This window comes from Danio rerio, chromosome 17 (genome assembly GCF_049306965.1).
Source record: "Danio rerio strain Tuebingen ecotype United States chromosome 17, GRCz12tu, whole genome shotgun sequence".
NCBI classification, from domain to species: Eukaryota; Metazoa; Chordata; class Actinopteri; order Cypriniformes; family Danionidae; genus Danio; species Danio rerio.
Window position 1 is genome coordinate 49,500,255 of NC_133192.1, and position 21,785 is coordinate 49,522,039.

Genomic DNA, 21,785 nt, shown 5'->3' on the forward strand with positions numbered 1-21,785 from the left:
AAAAATTTGTGGGATGAGTTTATTACTCTGTAAATCATGACATTTCCTGTGGCCAGCAGGTGGCGCTATAACTGCAACTGGATTTTGGCATGTTCTGGTCTGGACTTATATTAAACATGTGAATTTTGAGGCAGATCGGATAATGCATGCCTGAGATATAATGACTTCCGGTTTTGTGGCGAATCAAAGTTTCGAGGCCGCCACAGACACGCCCATCGACAAAACCTCTAAAGCTTCGCAATTTAACATCGCCAAGGCCTTTAGATGACAAAACCCAATTTTGGTGTCGATCGGATAAAATGCCTTGGAGGAGTTCGTTAAGATACAACGCCTGGAAATGGCAAAAATACCACTTATTTGCCGCAGGAAGTTAAAAATATCCGACTTCCTGTTGGGTTTGAGTTATGGCTCCAAGAGACTTTTTTGTATGTTTTGACGTGTTTGAGGTGTGTGCCAGTTTTCGTGCATGTGCGTGATTCGTAGATCAGGGGCTCTTCCGTTTAATTTTTATAGGTGGCGCTGTAGAGTCATTTTGCCATGCCCACTTCAATATTGTTATGGGGATGTGTTCAGGAGAGGACTTGTATCAACTATGTGAAGTTTCAGGCAGATCGGACTTTGTGTGGTTGAGTTATAAGGACTTCCTGTTCCATGGCGAAGCGTTGAGGTTTGTCATGCCGCCACGGACAGGCCATTCTCCGAAAACTCTAGATCTTCACAATATAACATCGCTAGAGCTTTCAGATAACACCACCAAATTTTGGTGCTGATATGATAAAATTTGTGGGAGGAGTTTGTGACTCTTTAAAATCATGTCATTTCCTGTGGCCAGCAGGTGGCGCTATAACTGTATCTGGATATTGGCATGTAAACGTGTTCAGGTCAGGACTCTTATCAAGCGTGTGAATTTTGAGGCAGATCGGATAATGCATGCCTGAGTTATAACGACTTCCTGTTTTGTGGCGAATTGTCAAAGTTTGCGAGGCCGCCACGGACACGCCCATCGACGAAAACTCTAAAGCTTCGCAATTTAACATCGCCCATGCCTTTAGATGATAAAACCCAATTTTGGTGTCGATCGGATAAAATCCCTAGGAGGAGTTCGTTAAAATACAACGCCTGAAAATGGCAAAAATGCCACTTTTTCGCCGCAGGAAGTTAAAAATATCCGACTTCCTGTTGGGTTTGACATATGGCTCCAAGAGACTTTTTCGTATGTTTTGGCATGTTTGAGGTGTGTGCCAATTTTCGTGCATGTGCGTGATTCGTGGATCGGGGGCTCGTCCGTTTAAGTTTTCTAGGTGGCGCTGTCGAGTCATTTTGCCACGCCCACTTCCGAGACCCATAATAAACGTAAATTTTCGCCACTTCTGAGGCGTGTGCAAAGTTTCGTGAGTTTTCGGGCATGTTTAGCCCCTTAAAATCGCGATTCATTCCGGAAAAGAATAATAATAATAATAATTAAAGCTGCAAGCAGCGATGATAGGGACCTCGCACCCGGGCTCACCGCCGCCCGGTGACCTTACAATGACAGAGAACAGCGAACAATAATAATTTAAGCCAATATATAAAAAAAGATCTAAGAAAATCACAGATTTATGCCAAACTTCCTCCTGTCAGCAGGTGGCGCTATAACTGTGACTTAAGATTGGCATGTAGATGTCTTCCGGAGAAGAATGTTATCAACCATGTGAAGTTTCAGGCACATGGGACATTGTGTGGCTGAGTTATAAGCCAAACTACCTTCTGCCAGCAGGTGGCGTTATGACTGACTCAATATTGTTATGTGGATGTGTTCAGGAGCAGACTTTTATCAACCATGTGAAGTTTCAGGCAGATCAGAGATTGTGTGGAGATTGTGTTTTAAGACAAACTACATTCTGCCAGCAGGTGGCGCTATGAAAGACTCAATATTATTATGTAGATGTGTTTAGGAGAGGACTTTCATCAATCATGTGAAGTTTCAGGCAGATTGGACATTGTGTGGCCGAGTTACAAGCCAAACTACCTTCTGCCAGCAGGTGGCGCTATGACTGACTCAATATTTTTATGTGGATGTGTTCAGGAGAGGACTTTTATCAATCATGTGAAGTTTCAGGCAGATCAGACATTGTGTGGTTGAGTTATAAGAAATTCCTGTTCCATGGCGAAGCGTTGAGGTTTGTCATGCTACCACAGACACGCCCTTCTGCAAAAACTCTAGATCTTCACAATATATCATCGCTAGAGCTTTCAGATTACACCACTCTATTTTGGTGCTGATACGGGAAAGTTTGTGGAAGGAGTTTGTTACAGTGTCAAACATGTAATTTCCTGTGGCCAGCAGGTGGCGCTATAACTGTAACTAGATATCGGCACGTAAACCTGATCAGGTCAGGACTGTTATTAAATGTGTGAATTTTGAGGCAGATCTGATAATGCATGCCTGAGTTATAAAGACTTCCTGTTTTGTGGCGAATCATCAAAGTTTGCGAGGCCGCCACGGACACGCCCATCGAAGAAAACTCTAAAGCTTCGCAATTTAACATCACCAAGGCTTTAAGATGACAAAACCCAATTTTGGTGTTTATCAGATAAAATCCCTAGGAGGAGTTCGTTAAAATACAACGCCTGAAAATGGCAAAAGCGCCACTTTTTTGCCACAGGAAGTTAAAAATATCTGACTTCCTGTTGGGTTTGAGATATGGCTCCAAGAGACTTTTTCGTATGTTTTGCCATGTTTGAGGTGTGTGCCAATTTTTGTGCATGTGCGTGATTCGTAGAGCGGGGGCTCGTCCGTTTAATTTTTCTAGGTGGCGCTGTCGAGTCATTTTGCCACGCCCACTTCAATATTGTTTTGTAAATGTGTTCAAGAGATGACGTTTATCAACCATGTGAAGTTTCAGGCAGATCGGACATTGTGTGGTTGTGTTATAAGGACTTCCTGTTCCATGGCGAAGCGTTGAGGTTTGTCATGCCGCCACAGACACGCCCCTCGACGAAAACTCTAGATCTTCACAATATATCATCGCTAGAGCTTTCAGATAACACCACTCAATTTTGGTGTTGATACGATAAAATTTGTGGAAGGAGTTTATAACTCCGTAAATCATGTCATTTCCTGTGGCCAGCAGGTGGCGCTGTAACTGTATCTGGATATCGGCATGTAAACGTGTTCAGGTCAGGACTTTTATTAAATGTGTGAATTTTGAGGCAGATCTGATAATGCATGCCTGAGTTATAACGACTTCCTGTTTTGTGGCGAATCGTCAAAGTTTGCGAGGCCGCCACGGACACGCCCATCGACGAAAACTCTAAAGCTTCGCAATTTAACATCGCCAAGGCCTTTAGATGACAAAACTTAATTTTGGTGTCGATCGGATAAAATCCCTAGGAGGAGTTCGTTAAAATACAACGCCTGGAAATGGCAAAAACGCCACTTTTTCGCCGCAGGAAGTTAAAAATATCCAACTTCCTGTTGGGTTTGAGATATGGCTCCAAGAGACTTTTTCGTATGTTTTGGTGTGTTTGAGGTGTGTGCCAATTTTCGTGCATGTGCGTGATTTGTGGATCGGGGGCTCGTCCGTTTAATTTTTCTAGGTGGCGCTGTCGAGTCATTTTGCCACGCCCACTTCCAAAGCCCATAACAAACGTAAATTTTCGCCACTTCTGAGGCGTGTGCAAAGTTGCGTGAGTTTTCGGGCATGTTTAGCCCCTCAAAACCGCGATTCATTCCGCGGAAGAAGAAGAAGAAGAAGAAGAAGAAGAATAATAATTAAAGCTGCAAGCAGCGATGATAGGGACCTCGCACCAGGGCTCACCGCCGCCCGGTGGCCTCAGGATGACAGAGAACAGCGAACAGTAATAATTTAAGCCGATATATTTTAAAAATCTGAGAAAATCACAGATTTATGCCAAATTTCCTCCTGTCAGCAGGTGGCGCTATAACTGTGACTCATGATTGGCATGTAGATGTCTTCAGGAGAGGAAACTTATCAACCATGTGAAGTTTTAGGCAGATCGGACATTGTTTGGCTGAGTTATAAGCCAAACTGCCTTTTGTCAGCAGGTGGCGCTATGACACACTCAATGTTGTTATGTAGATGTGTTCAGGAGAGGACTTTTATCAACCTTGTGAAGTTTCAGCCTGATCGGACTTTGTGTGGTTGAGTTATACTGCAAACTACCATCTGCCAGCAGGTGGCGCTATAACTGTGACTTAAGATTGACATGTAGATGCCTTCAGTAATGGAATTTAATCAACCATGTGAAGTTTCAGGCAGATCGGACATTGTGTGGTTGAGTTATAAGAAATTCCTGTTCCATGGCGAAGCGTTGAGGTTTGTCATGCCACCACAGACACGCCCCTCTGCGAAAACTCTAGATCTTCACAATATATCATCGCTAGAGCTTTCAGATGACACCACTCTATTTTGGTGCTGATACGGGAAAGTTTGTGGAAGGAGTTTGTTACAGTGTCAAACATGTCATTTCCTGTGGCCAGCAGGTGGCGCTATAACTGTAACTGGATATCGGCACGTAAACCTGTTCAGGTCAGGACTGTTATTAAATCTGTGAATTTTGAGGTAGATCGAATATTGCATGCCTGAGTTATAACGACTTCCTGTTTTGTGGCGAATCATCAACGTTTGCGAGGCCGCCACGGACATCCCATCGATGAAAACTCTAAAGCTTCGCAATTTAACATCACCAAGGCTTTAAGATGACAAAACCCAATTTTAGTGTCGATCGGATAAAATCCCTAGGAGGAGTTCATTAAAATACAACGCCTGAAAATGGCAAAAACGCCACTTTTTCGCTAAAGGAAGTTAAAAATATCCGACTTCCTGTTGGGTTTGAGATATGGCTTCAAGAGACTTTTTCGTATGTTTTGGCATGTTTGAGGTGTGTGCCAATTTTCGTGCATGTGCGTGATTCGTAGATCGGGGGCTTGTCCGTTTAATTTTTATAGGTGGCGCTGTCGAGTCATTTTGCCACGCCCACTTCAATATTGTTATGTGGATGTGTTCAAGAGATGACGTTTATCAACCATGTGAAGTTTCAGGCAGATCGGACATTGTGTGGTTGAGTTATAAGGACTTCCTGTTCCATGGCGAAGCGTTGAGGTTTGTCATGCCGCCACGGACACGCCCCTCTGCGAAAACTCTAGATCTTCACAATATATCATCGCTAGAGCTTTCAGATAACACAACCCAATTTTGGTGCTGATACGATAAAATTTGTGGGAGGAGTTTGTTACTCCGTAAATCATGTCATTTCCTGTGGCCAGCAGGTGGCGCTATAACTGTATCTGGATATCGGCATGTAAACGTGTTCAGGTCAGGACGCTTATCAAGCGTGTGAATTTTGAGGCAGACCTGATAATGCATGCCTGAGTTATAACGACTTCCTGTTTTGTGGCGAATCGTCAAAGTTTGTGAGGCCGCCATGGACACGCCCATCGACGAAAACTCTAAAGCTTCGCAATTTAACATCGCCAAGGCCTTTAGATGACAAAACCTAATTTTGGTGTCGATCGGATAAAATCCCTAGGAGGAGTTCGTTAAAATACAACGCCTGGAAATGGCAAAATCGCCACTTTTTCGCCGCAGGAAGTTAAAAATATCCGACTTCCTGTTGGGTTTGAGATATGGCTCCAAGAGACTTTTTCGTATGTTTTGGCATGTTTGAGGTGTGTGCCAATTTTCGTGCATGTGCGTGATTCGTGGATCGGGGGCTCGTCCGTTTAATTTTTCTAGGTGGCGCTGTCGAGTCATTTTGCCACGCCCACTTCCGAAGCCCATAACAAACGTAAATTTTCGCCACTTCTGAGGCGTGTGCAAAGTTGCGTGAGTTTTCGGGCATGTTTAGCCCCTCAAAACCGCGATTCATTCCGCGGAAGAAGAAGAATAATAATAATTAAAGCTGCAAGCAGCGATGATAGGGACCTCGCACCCGGGCTCACCGCCGCCCGGTGGCATCAGGATGACAGAGAACAGCGAACAGTAATAATTTAAGCCGATATATTAAAAATATCTGAGAAAATCACAGATTTATGCCAAACTTCCTCCTGTCAGCAGGTGGCGCTATAACACTGACTCATGACTGGCATGTAGATGTCTTCAGGAGAGGAAACTTATCAACCATGTGAAGTTTTAGGCAGATCGGACATTGTTTGGCTGAGTTATAAGCCAAACTGTCTTTTTTCAGCAGGTGGCGCTATGACAGACTCAATGTTGTTATGTAGATGTGTTTAGGAGGGGACTTTCATCAACCTTGTGAAGTTTCAGGCAGATCGGACTTTGTGTGGTTGAGTTATACTGCAAACTACCATCTGCCAGCAGGTGGCGCTATAACTGTGACTTAAGATTGGCATGTAGATGCCTTCAGTAATGGACTTTAATCAACTATGTGAAGTTTCAGGCAGATCGGAGTTTGTGTGGTTGAGTTATAAGCCAATCTACCTTCTGCCAGCAGGTGGCGCTATGACTGATTCAATATTGTTATGTGGATGTGTTCAGAAGAGGACTTTTATCAATCATGTGAAGTTTCAGGCAGATCAGACATTGTGTGGTTGAGTTATAATAACTTCCTGTTCCATGGCGAAGCGTTGAGGTTTGTCATGCCACCACAGACACGCCCCTCTGCAAAAACTCTAGATCTTTACAATATATCATTGCTAGAGCTTTCAGATGACACCACTCTATTTTGGTGCTGATACGGAAAAGTTTGTGGAAGGAGTTTGTTACAGTGTCAAACATGTCATTTCCTGTAGCCAGCAGGTGGGGCTATAACTGTAACTGGATATCGGCACGTAAACCTGTTCAGGTCAGGACTTTTATCAAACGTGTGAATTTTGAGGCAGATCTGATAATGCATGCCTGAGTTATAACGACTTCCTGTCTTGTGGCGGATCATCAACGTTTGCGAGGCCGCCACGGACACGCCCATCGACAAAAACTCTAAAGCTTCGCAATTTAACATCACCAAGGCCTTTAGATGACAAAACACAATTTTTATTGTCAATCAGATAAAATCCCTAGGAGGAGTTCGTTAAAATATAACGCCTAGAAATGGCAAAAGAGCCACTTTTTCGCCACAGGAAGTTAAAAATATACGACTTCCTGTTGAGTTTGAGATATGGCTCCAAGAGACTTTTTCGTATGTTTTGCCATGTTTGAGGTGTGTGCCAATTTTCGTGCATGTGCGTGATTTGTAGATCGGGGGCTCGTCCGTTTAATTTTTATAGGTGGCGCTGTTGAGTCGTTTTGCCACGCCCACTTCAATATTGTTATATGGATGTGTTCAAGAGATGACGTTTATCAACCATGTGAAGCTTCAGGCTGATTGGACATTTTGTGGTTGAGTTACAAGGACTTCCTGTTCCATGGCGAAGCGTTGAGGTTTGTCATGCCGCCACGGACACGCCCCTCTGCGAAAACTCTAGATCTTCACAATATATCATCACCAGAGCTTTCAGATAACACCACCCAATTTTGGTGCTGATACGATAAAATTTGTGGATGGAGTTTGTTACTCCGTAAATCATGTCATTTCCTGTGGCCAGCAGGTGGCGCCGTAACTGTCTCTGGATATTGGCATGTAAACGTGTTCAGGTCAGGACGCTTATCAAGTGTGTGAATTTTGAGGCAGATCGGATAATGCATGCCTGAGTTATAACGGCTTCCTGTTTCGTGGCGAATCGTCAAAGTTTGCGAGGCCGCCACGGACACGCCCATCGATGAAAACTCTAAAGCTTCGCAATTTAACATCATCAAGGCCTTTAGATGACAAAACCCAAATTTGGTGTCGATCGGATAAAATCCCTAGGAGGAGTTCGTTAAAATACGACGCCTGGAAATGGCAAAAACGCCACTTTTTCGCCGCAGGAAGTTAAAAATATCCGACTTCCTGTTGGGTTTGAGATATGGCTCCAAGAGACTTTTTCGTATGTTTTGGTGTGTTTGAGGTGTGTGCCAATTTTCGTGCGTGTGTGTGATTCATGGATCGGGGGCTCGTCCGTTTAATTTTTCTAGGTGGCGCTGTCGAGTCATTTTGCCACGCCCACTTCCGAAGCCCATAACAAACGTAAATTTTCGCCACTTCTGAGGCGTGTGCAAAGTTTCGTGAGTTTTCGGGCATGTTTAGCCCCTCTAAATCGCGATTCATTCCGCGGAAGAAGAAGAAGAAGAAGAAGAAGAAGAAGAATTAAAGCTGCAAGCAGCGATGATAGGGACCTCGCACCCAGGCTCACCGCCGCCCGGTAGCCTCAGGATAACAGAGAACAGCGAACATTATTAATTTCAGCCGATATATATAAAGAACCTGAGAAAAATCACAGATTTATGCAAAACTTCCTCCTGTCAGCAGGTGGCGCTATAACTGTGACTCAAGATCGGCATGTAGATGTCTTTAGGAGAGGCATCTCATCTAACCTGTGAATTTTCAGGCAGATCGGACATTGTTTGGCTGAGTTATAAGCCAAACTACCTTCTGCTATCAGGTGGCGCTATGACTGTGACTCAATATTGTTATGTGAATGTGTTCAGGGGAGGACTTTTATCAACCATGTGAAGTTTCAGGCTGATCGGACTTTGTGTGGTTGAGTTATGAGGACTTCCTGTTCCATGGCGAAGCGTTGAGGTTTGTCATGCTGCCACAGACACGCCCTTCTGTGAAAATTTCAGACCCTAACAAAATGTAATTGCTAGAACTTTCAGATAACAACCAACCAAACTTGGAGCTGATACGAAAAATTTTGTGGGAGGAGTTTATTACTCTGTAAATCATGACATTTCTTGTGGCCAGCAGGTGGCGCTGTAACTGTATCTGGATATTGCCATGTAAATGTGTTCAGGTCAGGACTCTTATTAAACATGTGAATTTTGAGGCAGATTAGATAATGCATGCCTGAGTTATAATGACTTCCGATTTTGTGGCGAATCGTCAAAGTTTGCGAGGCCGCCATGGACACGCCCATTGACAAAAACTCTAAAGCTTAACAATTTAACATCGCCAAGGCCTTTAGATGACAAAACCTAATTTTGGTGTCGATCAGATAAAATCCCTAGGAGGAGTTCGTTAAAATACAACGCCTGGAAATGGCAAAAATGCCACTTATTTGCCGCAGGAAGTTAAAAATATCCGACTTCTTGTTGGGTTTGAGATATGGCTCCAAGAGACTTTTTCGTATGTTTTGGCGTGGTTGAGGTGTGTGCCAATTTTCGTGCATGTGCGTGATTCGTAGATCAGGGGCTCGTCCGTTTAATTTTTATAGGTGGCGCTGTCGAGTCATTTTGCCACGCCCACTTCACTATTGTTATGGGGATGTGTTCGGGAAAGGACTTTTATCAAGCATGTGAAGTTTTAGGCTGATCGGACTTGGTGTGGTTGAGTTATAAGGACTTCCTGTTCCATGGCGAAGCGTTGAGGTTTGTCATGCCGCCACAGACACGCCCCTCTGCGAAAACTCTAGATCTTCACAATATATCATCGCTAGAGCTTTCAGATAACACCACTCAAATTTGGTGCTGGTACAATAAAGTTTGTGGGAGGAGTTTGTCACACTGTAAAACATGTCATTTCCTGTGGCCAGCAGGTGGCGCTATAACTGTATCTGGATAGTGGCATGTAAACGTGTTCAGGTCAGGACGCTTATCAAGCGTGTGAATTTTGAGGCAGATCGGATAATGTATCACTGAGTTATAATGACTTCCTGTTTTGTGGCGAATCGTCAAAGTTTGCGAAGCCGCCACGGACACACCCATCGACGAAAACTCTAAAGCTTCGCAATTTAACATCGCCAAGGCCTTTAGATGACAAAACCTAATTTTGGTGTTGATCGGATAAAATCCCTAGGAGGAGTTCGTTAAAATACAACGCCTGGAAATGGCAAAAATGCCACTTTTTCGCTGCAGGAAGTTAAAAATATCTGACTTCCTGTTGGATTTGAGATATGGCTCCAAGAGACTTTTTCGTATGTTTTGGCATGTTTGAGGTGTGTGCCAATTTTCGTGCATGTGCGTGATTCGTGGATCGGGGGCTCGTCCGTTTAATTTTTCTAGGTGGCGCTGTCGAGTCATTTTGCCACGCCCACTTCCGAGACCCATAATAAACGTAAATTTTCGCCACTTCTGAGGCGTGTGCAAAGTTCCGTGAGTTTTCGGGCATGTTTAGCCCCTCAAAATCGCGATTCATTCCGGAAAAGAATAATAATAATAATAATAATAATAATAATAATAAACGGAGCAATTCCAATAGGGCCTTGCACCGTTCGGTGCTCGGTCCCTAATTAAAGCTGCAAGCAGCAATGATAGGGACCTCGCACCCGGGCTCACCGCCACCCGGTGGCCTCAGGATGACAGAGAACAGCGAACAGTAATAATTTAAGCCGATATGTTTAAAAAAATCGGAGAAAATCACCGATTTATGCCAAACCTCCTCCTCTCAGCAGGTGGCGCTATGACTGTGACTCAAGATTGGCATGTAGATGTCACCAGGAGAGGAATCTTATCAACCATGTGAAGTTTCAGGCAGATCGAACATTGTTTAGCTGAGTTATAAGCCAAACTGCCTTTTGTCAGCAGGTGGCGCTACGACAGAGTCAATGTTGTTATGTAGATGTGTTCAGGAGAGGACTTTTATCAACCATGTGAACTTTCAGGCAGATCGGACTTTGTGTGCTTGAGTTATAATGCAAACTATCATCTGCCAGCAGGTGGCGCTATAACTGTGACTTAAGATTGGCATGTAGATGCCTTCAGTAATGGAATTTAATCAACCATGTGAAGTTTCAGGCAGATCGGATGTTGTTTGGCTGAGTTATAAGCCTATCTACCTTCTGCCAGCAGGTGGCGTTATGACTGACTCATTACTGTTTTGGGGATGTGTTCAGAAGAGGACTTTTATGAGCCATGTGAAGTTTTAGGCTGATCTGACTTTGTGTGGTTGAGATATAAGGACTTCCTGTTCCACGGCGAAGTGTTGAGGTTTGTCATGCCGCCACGGACACGCCCCTCTGCAAAAACTCTAGATCTTGACAATATATCATCACTTGAGCTTTCAGATAACAACCCACCAAACTTGGTGCTGATACAAAAAAAAATAGTGGGAGGAGTTTATTACTCTGTAAATCATGACATTTCCTGTGGCCAGCAGGTGGCGCTATAACTGTATCTGGATATCGGCATTTAAACGTGTTCTGGTCTGGACTCTTATTAAACATGTGAATTTTGAGGCAGATCGGATAATGCATGCCTAAGTTATAATGACTTCCGGTTTTGTGGCGAATCGTCAAAGTTTGCGGGGCCGCCATGGACACGCCCATCGACAAAAACTATAAAGCTCCGCAATTTAACATCGCCAAGGCCTTTAGATGACAAAACCCAATTTTGGTGTCGATAGCACAAAATCCCTAGGAGGAGTTCGTTAAGATACAACGCCTGGAAATTGCAAAAATGCCACTTATTTGCAGCAGGAAGTTAAAAATATCCGACTTCCTGTTAGGTTTGAGATATGGCTCCAAGAGACTTTTTCGTATGTTTTGGCGTGTTTGAGGTGTGTGCCAATTTTTGTGCATGTGCGTGATTTGTAGATCAGGGGCTCGTCCGTTTAATTTTTCTAGGTGGCGCTGTCGAGTCATTTTGCCACGCCCACTTCAATATTGTTATGTGGATGTGTTCAAGAGATGACGTATATCAACCATATGAAGTTTCAGGCTGATCAGACTTTGTGTGGTTGAGTTATGAGGACTTCCCGTTCCTTGGCGAAGCGTTGAGGTTTGTCATGCCGCCACGGACACGCCCCTCTGCAAAAACTCTAGATCTTTACAATATATCACCGATAGAGCTTTCAGATGACACCACTCAATTTTGGTGCTGATACCATAAAATTTGTGGGAGGAGTTTGTTACAGTGTAAATCATGTCATTTCCTGTGGCCAGTAGGTGGCGCTATTTCTGTATCTGGATATTGGCATGTAAACGTGTTCAGGTCAGGACTCTTATCAAACGTGTGAATTTTGAGGCACATCGGGTAATGCATGCCTGAGTTATAACGACTTCCTGTTTTGTGGCGAATCGTCAAAGTTTGCGAGGCCGCCACGGACACGCCCATCGACGAAAACTCTAAAGCTTTGCAATTTAACATCGCCATGGCCTTTAGATGACAAAACCCAATTTTGGTGTCGATCGGATAAAATCCCTAGGAGGAGTTCGTTAAAATACAACGCCTGGAAATGGCAAAAACGCCACTTTTTTGCCGCAGGAAGTCAAAAATATCCGACTTCCTGTTGGGTTTGAGATATGGCTCCAAGAGACTTTTTCGTATGTTTTGGCGTGTTTGAGGTGTGTGCCAATTTTCGTGCATGTGTGTGATTCGTGGATCGGGGGCTCGTCCGTTTAATTTTTCTAGGTGGCGCTGTGGAGTCATTTTGCCACGCCCACTTCCGAGACCCATATCAACCTGCTATTTACACCGGGTTTGGTGTGTGTGCAAATTTTCATGAGTTTTCGGGCATGTTTAGACCCTCAAAAGTGCCCCGATAGGGGGCGGAATAATAATAATAATAATAATAAAAAACGGAGCAATTCCAATAGGGCCTACGCACCGTTTCGGTGCTCGGTCCCTAATTAAAGCTGCAAGCAGCGATGAAAGGGACCTCGCACCCGGGCTCACCGCCGCCCGTTGGCCTCAGGATGACAGAGAACAGCGAACAATATTAATTTAAGCCGATTTATATAAAGAACCTGAGAAAATCACTTATTCATGCCAAACTTTTTCTTGTCAGCAGGTGGCGTTATGACTCTGTCTCAAGATTTGCATGTAGATGCCTTCAGTAGAGGAATCTTATCAACCATGTGAATTTTCAGCCAGATCGGACATTGTTTGGCTGAGTTATATGTAATTTCCTGTTGCCAGCAGGTGGCGCTATAACTGTGACTCGCTATTGGCATGTAGATGTCTTCAGGAGAGGATTTTAATCAACCATGTTAATTTTCAGGCTGGTCAGACTTTGTGTGGCTGAGTTATAAGCCAAACTATCTTCTGCCAGCAGGTGGCGCTATAACTGTGACTCAATATTGCAATGTAGATGTCTTCAGGAGAGGAATTTAATCAACCATGTGAAGTTTCAGGCAGATCAGAAATCGTGTGGCTGAGTTATAAGCCAAAATACCTTCTACCAGCAGGTGGCGCTATGACAGACTCATTATAATTATGTAGATGTGCTTAGGATAGGACTTTCATCAACCATGTGAAGTTTCACGCAGATCGGACATTGTGTGGTTGAGTTACAAGCCAAACTACCTTCTGCCAGCAGGTGGCGCTATGACAGGCTCAATATTGTTATGTGGATGTGTTCAGGAGATGAATATGATCAACCTTGTGAAGTTTCAGGCAGATCGCACATTGTGTGGTTGAGTTATAAGCATTTCCTGTTCCATGGCGAAGCGTTGAGGTTTGTCATGCCGCCACGGACACGCCCCTCTGCAAAATCTCTAGATCTTTACAATATGTCATTGCTAGAGCTTTCAAATAACATCACTCAAATTTGGTGCTAATATAATAAAGTTTGCGGAAGGAGTATATTACAATGTAAAACATGTCATTTCCTGTGGCCAGCAGGTGGCGCTATAACTCTATCTAGATATCAGCATATAAATGTATTCAGGTCAGGACTGTTATCAAATGTGTGAATTTTTTAGGCAGATCGGATAATGCATGCCTGAGTTATAACGACTTCCTGTTTTGTGGCGAATCGTCAAAGTTTGCGAGGCCGCCACGGACACGCCCATCGATGAAAACTCAAAAGCTTCGCAATTTAACATCGCCAAGGCCTTTAGATGACAAAACCAAATTTTGGTGTTGATAAGATAAAATCCCTAGGAGGAGTTCGTTAAAATACAACGCCTGGAAAAGGCAAAAATGCCACTTTTTCGCCACAGGAAGTTAAAAATAACCGACTTCCTGTTGGGTTTGAGATATGGCTCCAAGAGACTTTTTCGTATGTTTTGGCATGTTTGAGGTGTGTGCCAATTTTCGTGCATGTGCGTGATTCGTGGATCGGGGGCTCGTCCGATTAGTTTTTGTAGGTGGCGCTGTCGAGTCATTTTGCCACGCCCACTTCAATATTGTTATGAAGATGTGTTCGGGAGAGTACTTTTATCAACCTTGTGAAGTTTCAGGCAGATTGGACATTGTGTGGTTGAGTTATAAGGACTTCCTGTTCCATGGCGAAGCGTTGAGGTTTGTCATGCCGCCACGGACACGCCCCTCTGCAAAAACTCTAGATCTTCACAATATATCATCGCTAGAGCTTTCAGATAACACCACTCAAATTTGGTGCTGATACGATAAAATTTGTGGGAGGAGTTAGTCACACCGTAAAACATGCCATTTCCTGTGGCCAGCAGGTGGCGCTATAACTGTATCTGGATATCAGCATATAAATGTATTCAGGTCCGGACTGTTATCAAATGTGTGAATTTTGAGGCAGATCAGATAATGCATGCCTGAGTTATAACGACTTCCTGTTTTGTGGCGAATCGTCAAAGTTTGCGAGGCCGCCACGGACACGCCCATCGACGAAAACTCTAAAGCTTCGCAATTTAACATCGCCAAGGCCTTTAGATGACAAAACCCAATTTTGGTGTCGATCGGATAAAATCCCTAGGAGGAGTTCGTTAAAATACAACGCCTGGAAATGGCAAAAACTCCACTTTTTCGCCGCAGGAAGTCAAAAATATCCGACTTCCTGTTGGGTTTGAGATATGGCTCCAAGAGACTTTTTCGTATGTTTTGGCATGTTTGAGGTGTGTGCCAATTTTCGTGCATGTGCGTGATTCATGGATCGGGGGCTCGTCCGTTTAATTTTTCTAGGTGGCGCTGTCGAGTCATTTTGCCACGCCCACTTCCGAAACCCATAAAACCCAGCCATTTACACCGTGTTTGGTGTGTGTGCAAATTTTCGTGAGTTTTCGGGCATGTTTAGACCCTCAAAAGTGCCCCGATTGGGGGCGGAATAATAATAATAATAATAATAATAATAATAAATTAAAGCTGCAAGCAGCGATGATAGGGACCTCGCACCCGGGCTCACCGCCGCCCGGTGGCCTCAGGATGACAGAGAACAGCGAACAATATTAATTTAAGCCATTATATTTAAAAAATCTGAGAAAATCACCGATTTATGCCAAACCTCCTCCTCTCAGCAGGTGGCGCTATGACTGTGACTCAAGATTGGCATGTAGATGTCACCAGGAGAGGAATCTTATCAACCATGTGAAGTTTCAGGCAGATCGAACATTGTTTAGCTGAGTTATAAGCCAAACTGCCTTTTGTCAGCAGGTGGCGCTACGACAGACTCAATGTTGTTATGTAGATGTGTTCAGGAGAGGACTTTTATCAACCATGTGAACTTTCAGGCAGATCGGACTTTGTGTGGTTGAGTTATAATGCAAACTACCAACTGCCAGCAGGTGGTGCTATAACTGTGACTTAAGATTGGCATGTAGATGCCTTCAGTAATGGAATTTAATCAACCATGTGAAGTTTCAGGCAGATCGGATGTTGTTTGGCTGAGTTATAAGCCTATCTACCTTCTGCCAGCAGGTGGCGTTATGACTGACTCATTACTGTTTTGGTGATGTGTTCAGAAGAGGACTTTTATGAGCCATGTGAAGTTTCAGGCTGATCTGACTTTGTGTGGTTGAGATATAAGGACTTTCTGTTCCACGGCGAAGTGTTGAGGTTTGTCATGCCGCCACGGACACGCCCCTCTGCAAAAACTCTAGATCTTGACAATATATCATCACTTAAGCTTTCAGATAACAACCCACCAAACTTGGTGCTGATACAAAAAAAATAGTGGAAGGAGTTTATTACTCTGTAAATCATGACATTTCCTGTGGCCAGCAGGTGGCGCTATAACTGTATCTGGATATTGGCATGTAAACGTGTTCTGGTCTGGACTCTTATTAAACATGTGAATTTTGAGGCAGATCGGATAATGCATGCCTTAGTTATAATGACTTCCGGTTTTGTGGCGAATCGTCAAAGTTTGCGGGGCCACCACGGACACGCCCATCGACAAAAACTATAAAGCTCCGCAATTTAACATCGCCAAGGCCTTTAGATGACAAAACTCAATTTTGGTGTCGATAGCATAAAATCCCTAGGAGGAGTTCGTTAAGATACAACGCCTGGAAATGGCAAAAATGCCACTTATTTGCAGCAGGAAGTTAAAAATATCCGACTTCCTGTTGGGTTTGAGATATGGCTCCAAGAGACTTTTTCGTATGTTTTGGCGTGTTTAAGGTGTGTGCCAATTTTCGCGCATGTGCGTGATTCGTAGATCAGGGGCTCGTCCGTTTAATTTTTCTAGGTGGCGCTGTCGAGTCATTTTGCCACGCCCACTTCAATATTGTTATGTGGATGTGTTCAGGGGAGGACTTTTATCAACCATGTGAAATTTCAGGCTGACCGGACTTTGTGTGGTTGAGTTATGAGGACTTCCTTTTCCATGGCGAAGCGTTGAGGTTTGTCATGGCGCAACGGACACGCCCCTCTCCGAAAACTCTAGATCTTCTCAATATATCATTGCTAGAGCTTTCAGATAACACAACCCAAATTTGGTGCTGATTCGAAAGAATTTGTGGGAGGAGTTTGTTACAGTGTAAAACATGTCATTTCCTGTGGCCAGCAGGTGGCGCTATAACTGTATCTGGATATTGGCATGTAAACGTGTTCAGGTCAGGACTCTTATCAAGCGTGTGAATTTTGAGGCAGATTCGATAATGCATGCCTGAGTTATAACGACTTCCTGTTTTGTGGCGAATTGTCAAAGTTTGCGAGGCCGCCACGGACACGCCCATCGACGAAAACTCTAAAGCTTCGCAATTTACCATCGCCAAGGCCTTTAGATGACAAAACCCAATTTTGGTGTCGATAGGATAAAATCCCTAGGAGGAGTTCGTTAAAATACAACGCTTGGAAATGGCAAAAACGCCACTTTTTCGCCGCAGGAAGTCAAAAATATCCGACTTCCTGTTGGGTTTGAGATATGGCTCCAAGAGACTTTTTCGTATGTTTTGGCGTGTTTGAGGTGTTTGCCAATTTTCGTGCATGTGTGTGATTCGTGGATTGGGGGCTCGTCCGTTTAATTTTTCTAGGTGGCGCTGTCGAGTCATTTTGCCACGCCCACTTCCGAGACCCATATCAACCTGCTATTTACACCGGGTTTGGTGTGTGTGCAAATTTTCATGAGTTTTCGGGCATGTTTAGACCCTCAAAAGTGCCCCGATAGGGGGCGGAATAATAATAATAATAATAATAATAATAAAAAACGGAGCAATTCCAATAGGGCCTACGCACCGTTTCGGTGCTCGGTCCCTAATAAACGGAGCAAATCCAATAGGGCCTACGCACCGTTTCGGTGCTCGGTCCCTAATAATAAACGGAGCAATTCCAATAGGGCCTTGCACCGTTCGGTGCTCGGTCCCTAATAAACGGAGCAATTCCAATAGGGCCTTGCACCGTTCGGTGCTCGGTCCCTAATTAGGCATAAATGAGAGATTAATCAGGCTTAGCACAAAAAACCCTGTGCAATTATTTAATATTATTAACAGTTCAATGATTACCGGCAATTTCTATAAAATTATTTAACTACACAGGAGTGAGTTCTTATAATTCAGATGTGACCTTGTGCCCACACTGTCTACATCACCAAAGTCCTCTTTGCCACACAACCAATTAACTCCAGTAAAAGAAGATTCATTACTGTGAAAATCTTCAGCATGAGCTTTAAGATTTCCAGGAGAGAGCCGTTTGGATGACTTTAAAATACACAACCTTTTTAGTATTAAAATTAGTGCTCATAAAGTCCAATTATAATAGCGTTTGTTCCTCATTAATGGCTCTAAAAAAGAAATTATTTCATATCAAAGAGTGTAACTGTGAATTTACATTTACAATCCCATTCAAATGCATTACGCAGTCTACCATAAGCAATGCAGCATAAATCACAAATGAATCATAGAAGACTGTGTAAAGAAAAGCCAAGTGGAATATAACAAACTGACCTTGAAAGACAAGGAACAAGACAAGCACCCTCTTAAGGCATTTACTGTCGTCTTGGCAACCTCGCCACCCCTTTATTATAGTCTGGTTGTTTGCCTTGAGTTAAGAAGACCTGACTTATAATACAGTATGCCTTAACATCATTAACATCTCCAAGTTTTATTTTGCACCAAAATCTTAATTTTGTCAGTAATATTTTTAGATTAATTTAATTTGGGTTTTTTTACAAGTTGTTTTTTTGTGATAATATTAAACTAATATGAATAATCCTAATTATCATCCTAATAATTTATGATAACACCCATCTACCAGATGCTGTATTAGGTACATCTGTACAACTGCTAGTTAAAGCTGTTATCTGATAAACCAAACTGAACATGGCAGCACCTTGATGCAGATGTAGACAAGACAATCTGTAAAACGTGAGAATGGGAAGAACATCTGGCTTAAGAATACCATTAAACGTCTTTGATCTTTTTTTTTTTACTCGTCAGTAAATGTAATGCTATTTAAGTTTAGAATTGATTTTAAACTTTTGATGTTTGTTTTTAATGATCTTGCTCCTACTTATTCATGCCAAAATTTTGCACATTGACAAACCCAGCAGAGCTTTGCGATCTGCTGACAAACTTCTGCTTAAAGTCCCTCGGTTAAGATACAAGCAGTAGGTTGATCGCTCTTTTGCAGTGGCAGGTCCTAAACTTTGGAATACCCTTCCTACTGAGCTTCGTGCAATCACTGACCTGCCACTTTTAAAGCCGAGTTTAAGACCCACTCGTTTAAATTGGCTTTAATGCATAGCACTGACACTTCGTTATGTTTTAATGTTTGTGTATTTTATTGATATTTCTAGTATTGTTTTGCATAGTCTGCTTTTTTAATGTGTTGTATAATTTGCTTTTACTTGTGTAAAGCACTTTGGTCAACCTTGGTTGTAGTAAAGAGCTACATAAATAAAAGTTGAGTAATTGATCTTTTTTTTTGACAGCGCAATTATAAGCATTTTATGTTTGCTTTTGATTAATTTTGAAGTTAAAGTCAGAATGAAAAAGAGAAAAAATCCCTATTGATGCCAGATTAATGAGGAGAATGACTGGACAGTTTAGCTAATACAAAGACAACAGTTAGAACCTTAAAGTAGATGAGCTACCACAAATAGCTCACACCACAAATGGGTCTCGGCACTTACGTCATCGCTGCTGCGCTGTTCAGTGAGAAGCGCTCTCTCACTCAGCAGCACAGTAGAGATTTCTCTACTTATTTCAAGAGATCACACTTAGCTGATGATTTACAAAGCTTATTTGGCATGCTGTCCCGGGAGAGAGCCCCGAGCTCAAGGGCTCCTCGAGCCCGGGGCTTCCTCCCGTTGGCAGAGCAAGAAGGGTGCCCGAGCTCAGTGGATCTCAGAACTCCCCTGCTGCTGTAGCTAAGGGAACGTAAGGGATTAGAAAAGCTTAATTGTTATGTATGTTGAATGTCTTTGGATGGTGGGAGGAAACCGGAGAACCCGGGGAAAACCCACGCGGACACGAGGAGGACATACAAACTCCCCACAGAAACACCCACCGGTCCTATGGAACTAGGGCCGGCAGTATTCTTGCTGTGTGGCTCGCAGTGCTAACCACTGGACCGCCGTGCCGCCCAATCACAGGTAAAGGAGGAGAATAGGGGAGGAGGGGGGTTTCTTCCAAACGAAGATAAAGTGAACTGAAAACTGAGGCTATTTATAGTGGCTTAGGGCTCATATGATTGGAAGATTAGTGATTAGCAAATGCGAGACTGGCCGTGATAAATCATAAGCATGTGATCCTCTCAAAATTAGTTTATGAATAAACTTCACATAGTTTCAGTCGTTTGATATGCAGTGACATGCAGTCAAATATTTCGCCAAACAGTCCTTAGGGATGCGGTGACACGCAGTCAGATATTTCGCCGAACAGATCCGCCACTTTTGCATTATTTGTTTTAATTTTTGTCATTTGCCCTTATTTTATTTTTTTGTTTGTTTCTTTTTCTCTCTCTTTGTCTTTTGCTTTACCTTTTTAAAATTTCTTTTAAAATTGTTACATTTCTCTTGTTGCAAAAAGTAATATTTGTATTGCTTGTACTATACTTCTATCAGTTTTTTTTTTGTTTCTATTGGTTGTAATAAAAACATTAAATAAAAATAATGATAATTAATTTTTTTACAGTACTGTAACAGTTGAGTTTAGGGTTGGGGTAGGGCTAGGCGTTAAAAAATACAATTTATTGGGCAATTTAATAGATAACATAAATAATACTTGGTACAACTACAGTTTTACATTACTGTATTACTGTTAATAAAATACAATAAATTTAGAAATTTAATAAACTATAAAGAATTCTTGTTAACTTTCGGCCACAAACGTATCCGATCTAGCAACAACCCAGTTTCAACTGCTTTCCCCCACAGTCTAAAAACATGCGCTATAGGTGAACTGGATGAACTAAATTGGCTGTAGTGTGTGAATGTTAGAGTGTATTCCCGGTACTGGGTTCTGGCTGGAAGGGCATCCGCCGTGTAAAACATATGCTGCAATAGTTGGTGGTTCATTCTGCAGTGGTGACCCCGGATAAATAAGGGACTTAGCTGAAAGAAAAAAAATGAATGAAAGAACTAATCGCTTTTCCCAGTGTATGATTAGAATTTGGCATAATCAACATGACAGCATGAATACATTCTGTTTCATTGAGTCAAGCAGTTGGTGCTGTAAGGGAATATGTTTGGGCCTATTAGTACAAGTATTATTTTAATCACAGCCAACCAAAATATTGTTACATATTGGGACCACAGTGCCTCTTTGTGATGGCTATTTCTGGCAGAACGATGTGTATGTGTGTGGATGCAAGTTTATAAATACAGTTCATACATATATACTTATAACTAATAAATCATCATGCATTGTCTACTGCCTAATGGCATACAAAATTGACTCACGCACCTGCATTGCCTGGAACACTGAGTAACGTCCCAATGGATATGAGGATAGGATATGTGAGCACCACTCCTACATTGACCAGGATGTTAAATACTATGAGAGAGAGAGAGGGAGAGAGATAGAGAGAGGGAGAGAAAGAGAGAGAGAGTAAATAAGAAACATGAACTTAGTGTTATGCTTTAGTCATATAGCATCTTTTGTCATTCAATCCTCTCCGAGTGGTCAAATATGCAGCAAAATTCATGATATTTGGACAAGTGACAAAGGTTAATGGATATCATATTATCCTTAACCCCCCCTAGAGACACGGAGGTCCGCTTCAGCTCAAATATACTGTAAATATAAGTGGATCCGTTACTATTATGCTCTACACTGTCTGATGCAGCACATATTGGGTGTCTAAGAAATGCTTCTTCAAGGTGTAAATTGATGATTCTAACCTGATTTCGCTCACTTACTAAGCACTTAAAGCAATCTTGGAAGTGTACTTAAAAGATGTACTGTATTTGATCCACTGCAAGGCTGGCTTACATCTGAACCAGCAGTGATGAAGTGGTAAACTGTCAGCAGGATTTATCACCAGAAACTTTGTACAAACTGAGGTTCTTTTTTTTGCTAAGCTAAGCTTTGGTTAGCCTACTGTTGCTTACTGAGACAATACTCAAGGTTTTGCTGGTTAGCATTTGTTTTAGCGGTGGGTGCATTTATTCTTTAGTTCAGTTCATTTAGGCATTTATGAATGAATTGGATCTGCAGCAAATAAAACAGTGAA

General features: G+C 42.7%; 1 protein-coding gene across 6 annotated transcripts in view; it reads right to left on the reverse strand.

Moving 5' to 3' along the window:
* slc35f4 (solute carrier family 35 member F4) overlaps positions 1–21,785 on the reverse strand; it is an 83,663-nt gene that overhangs the window by 11,956 nt on the left and 49,922 nt on the right. For 4 of the 6 annotated variants that reach the window (XR_012393006.1, XR_012393007.1, XM_009293258.5 and 1 more), the window contains exon 6: positions 21,017–21,106. Coding sequence is in view for 4 of the 6 variants with exons in the window: in XM_009293258.5 (XP_009291533.1) it covers positions 21,017–21,106 (90 nt within the window). In the remaining 2 variants the exon portion in view is untranslated. Of the gene's footprint in view, positions 1–18,198; positions 20,665–21,016; positions 21,107–21,785 lie in introns of those variants that run through there. The other 2 variants (XM_073927749.1, XM_068214633.2) reach the window with 2 other exon arrangements.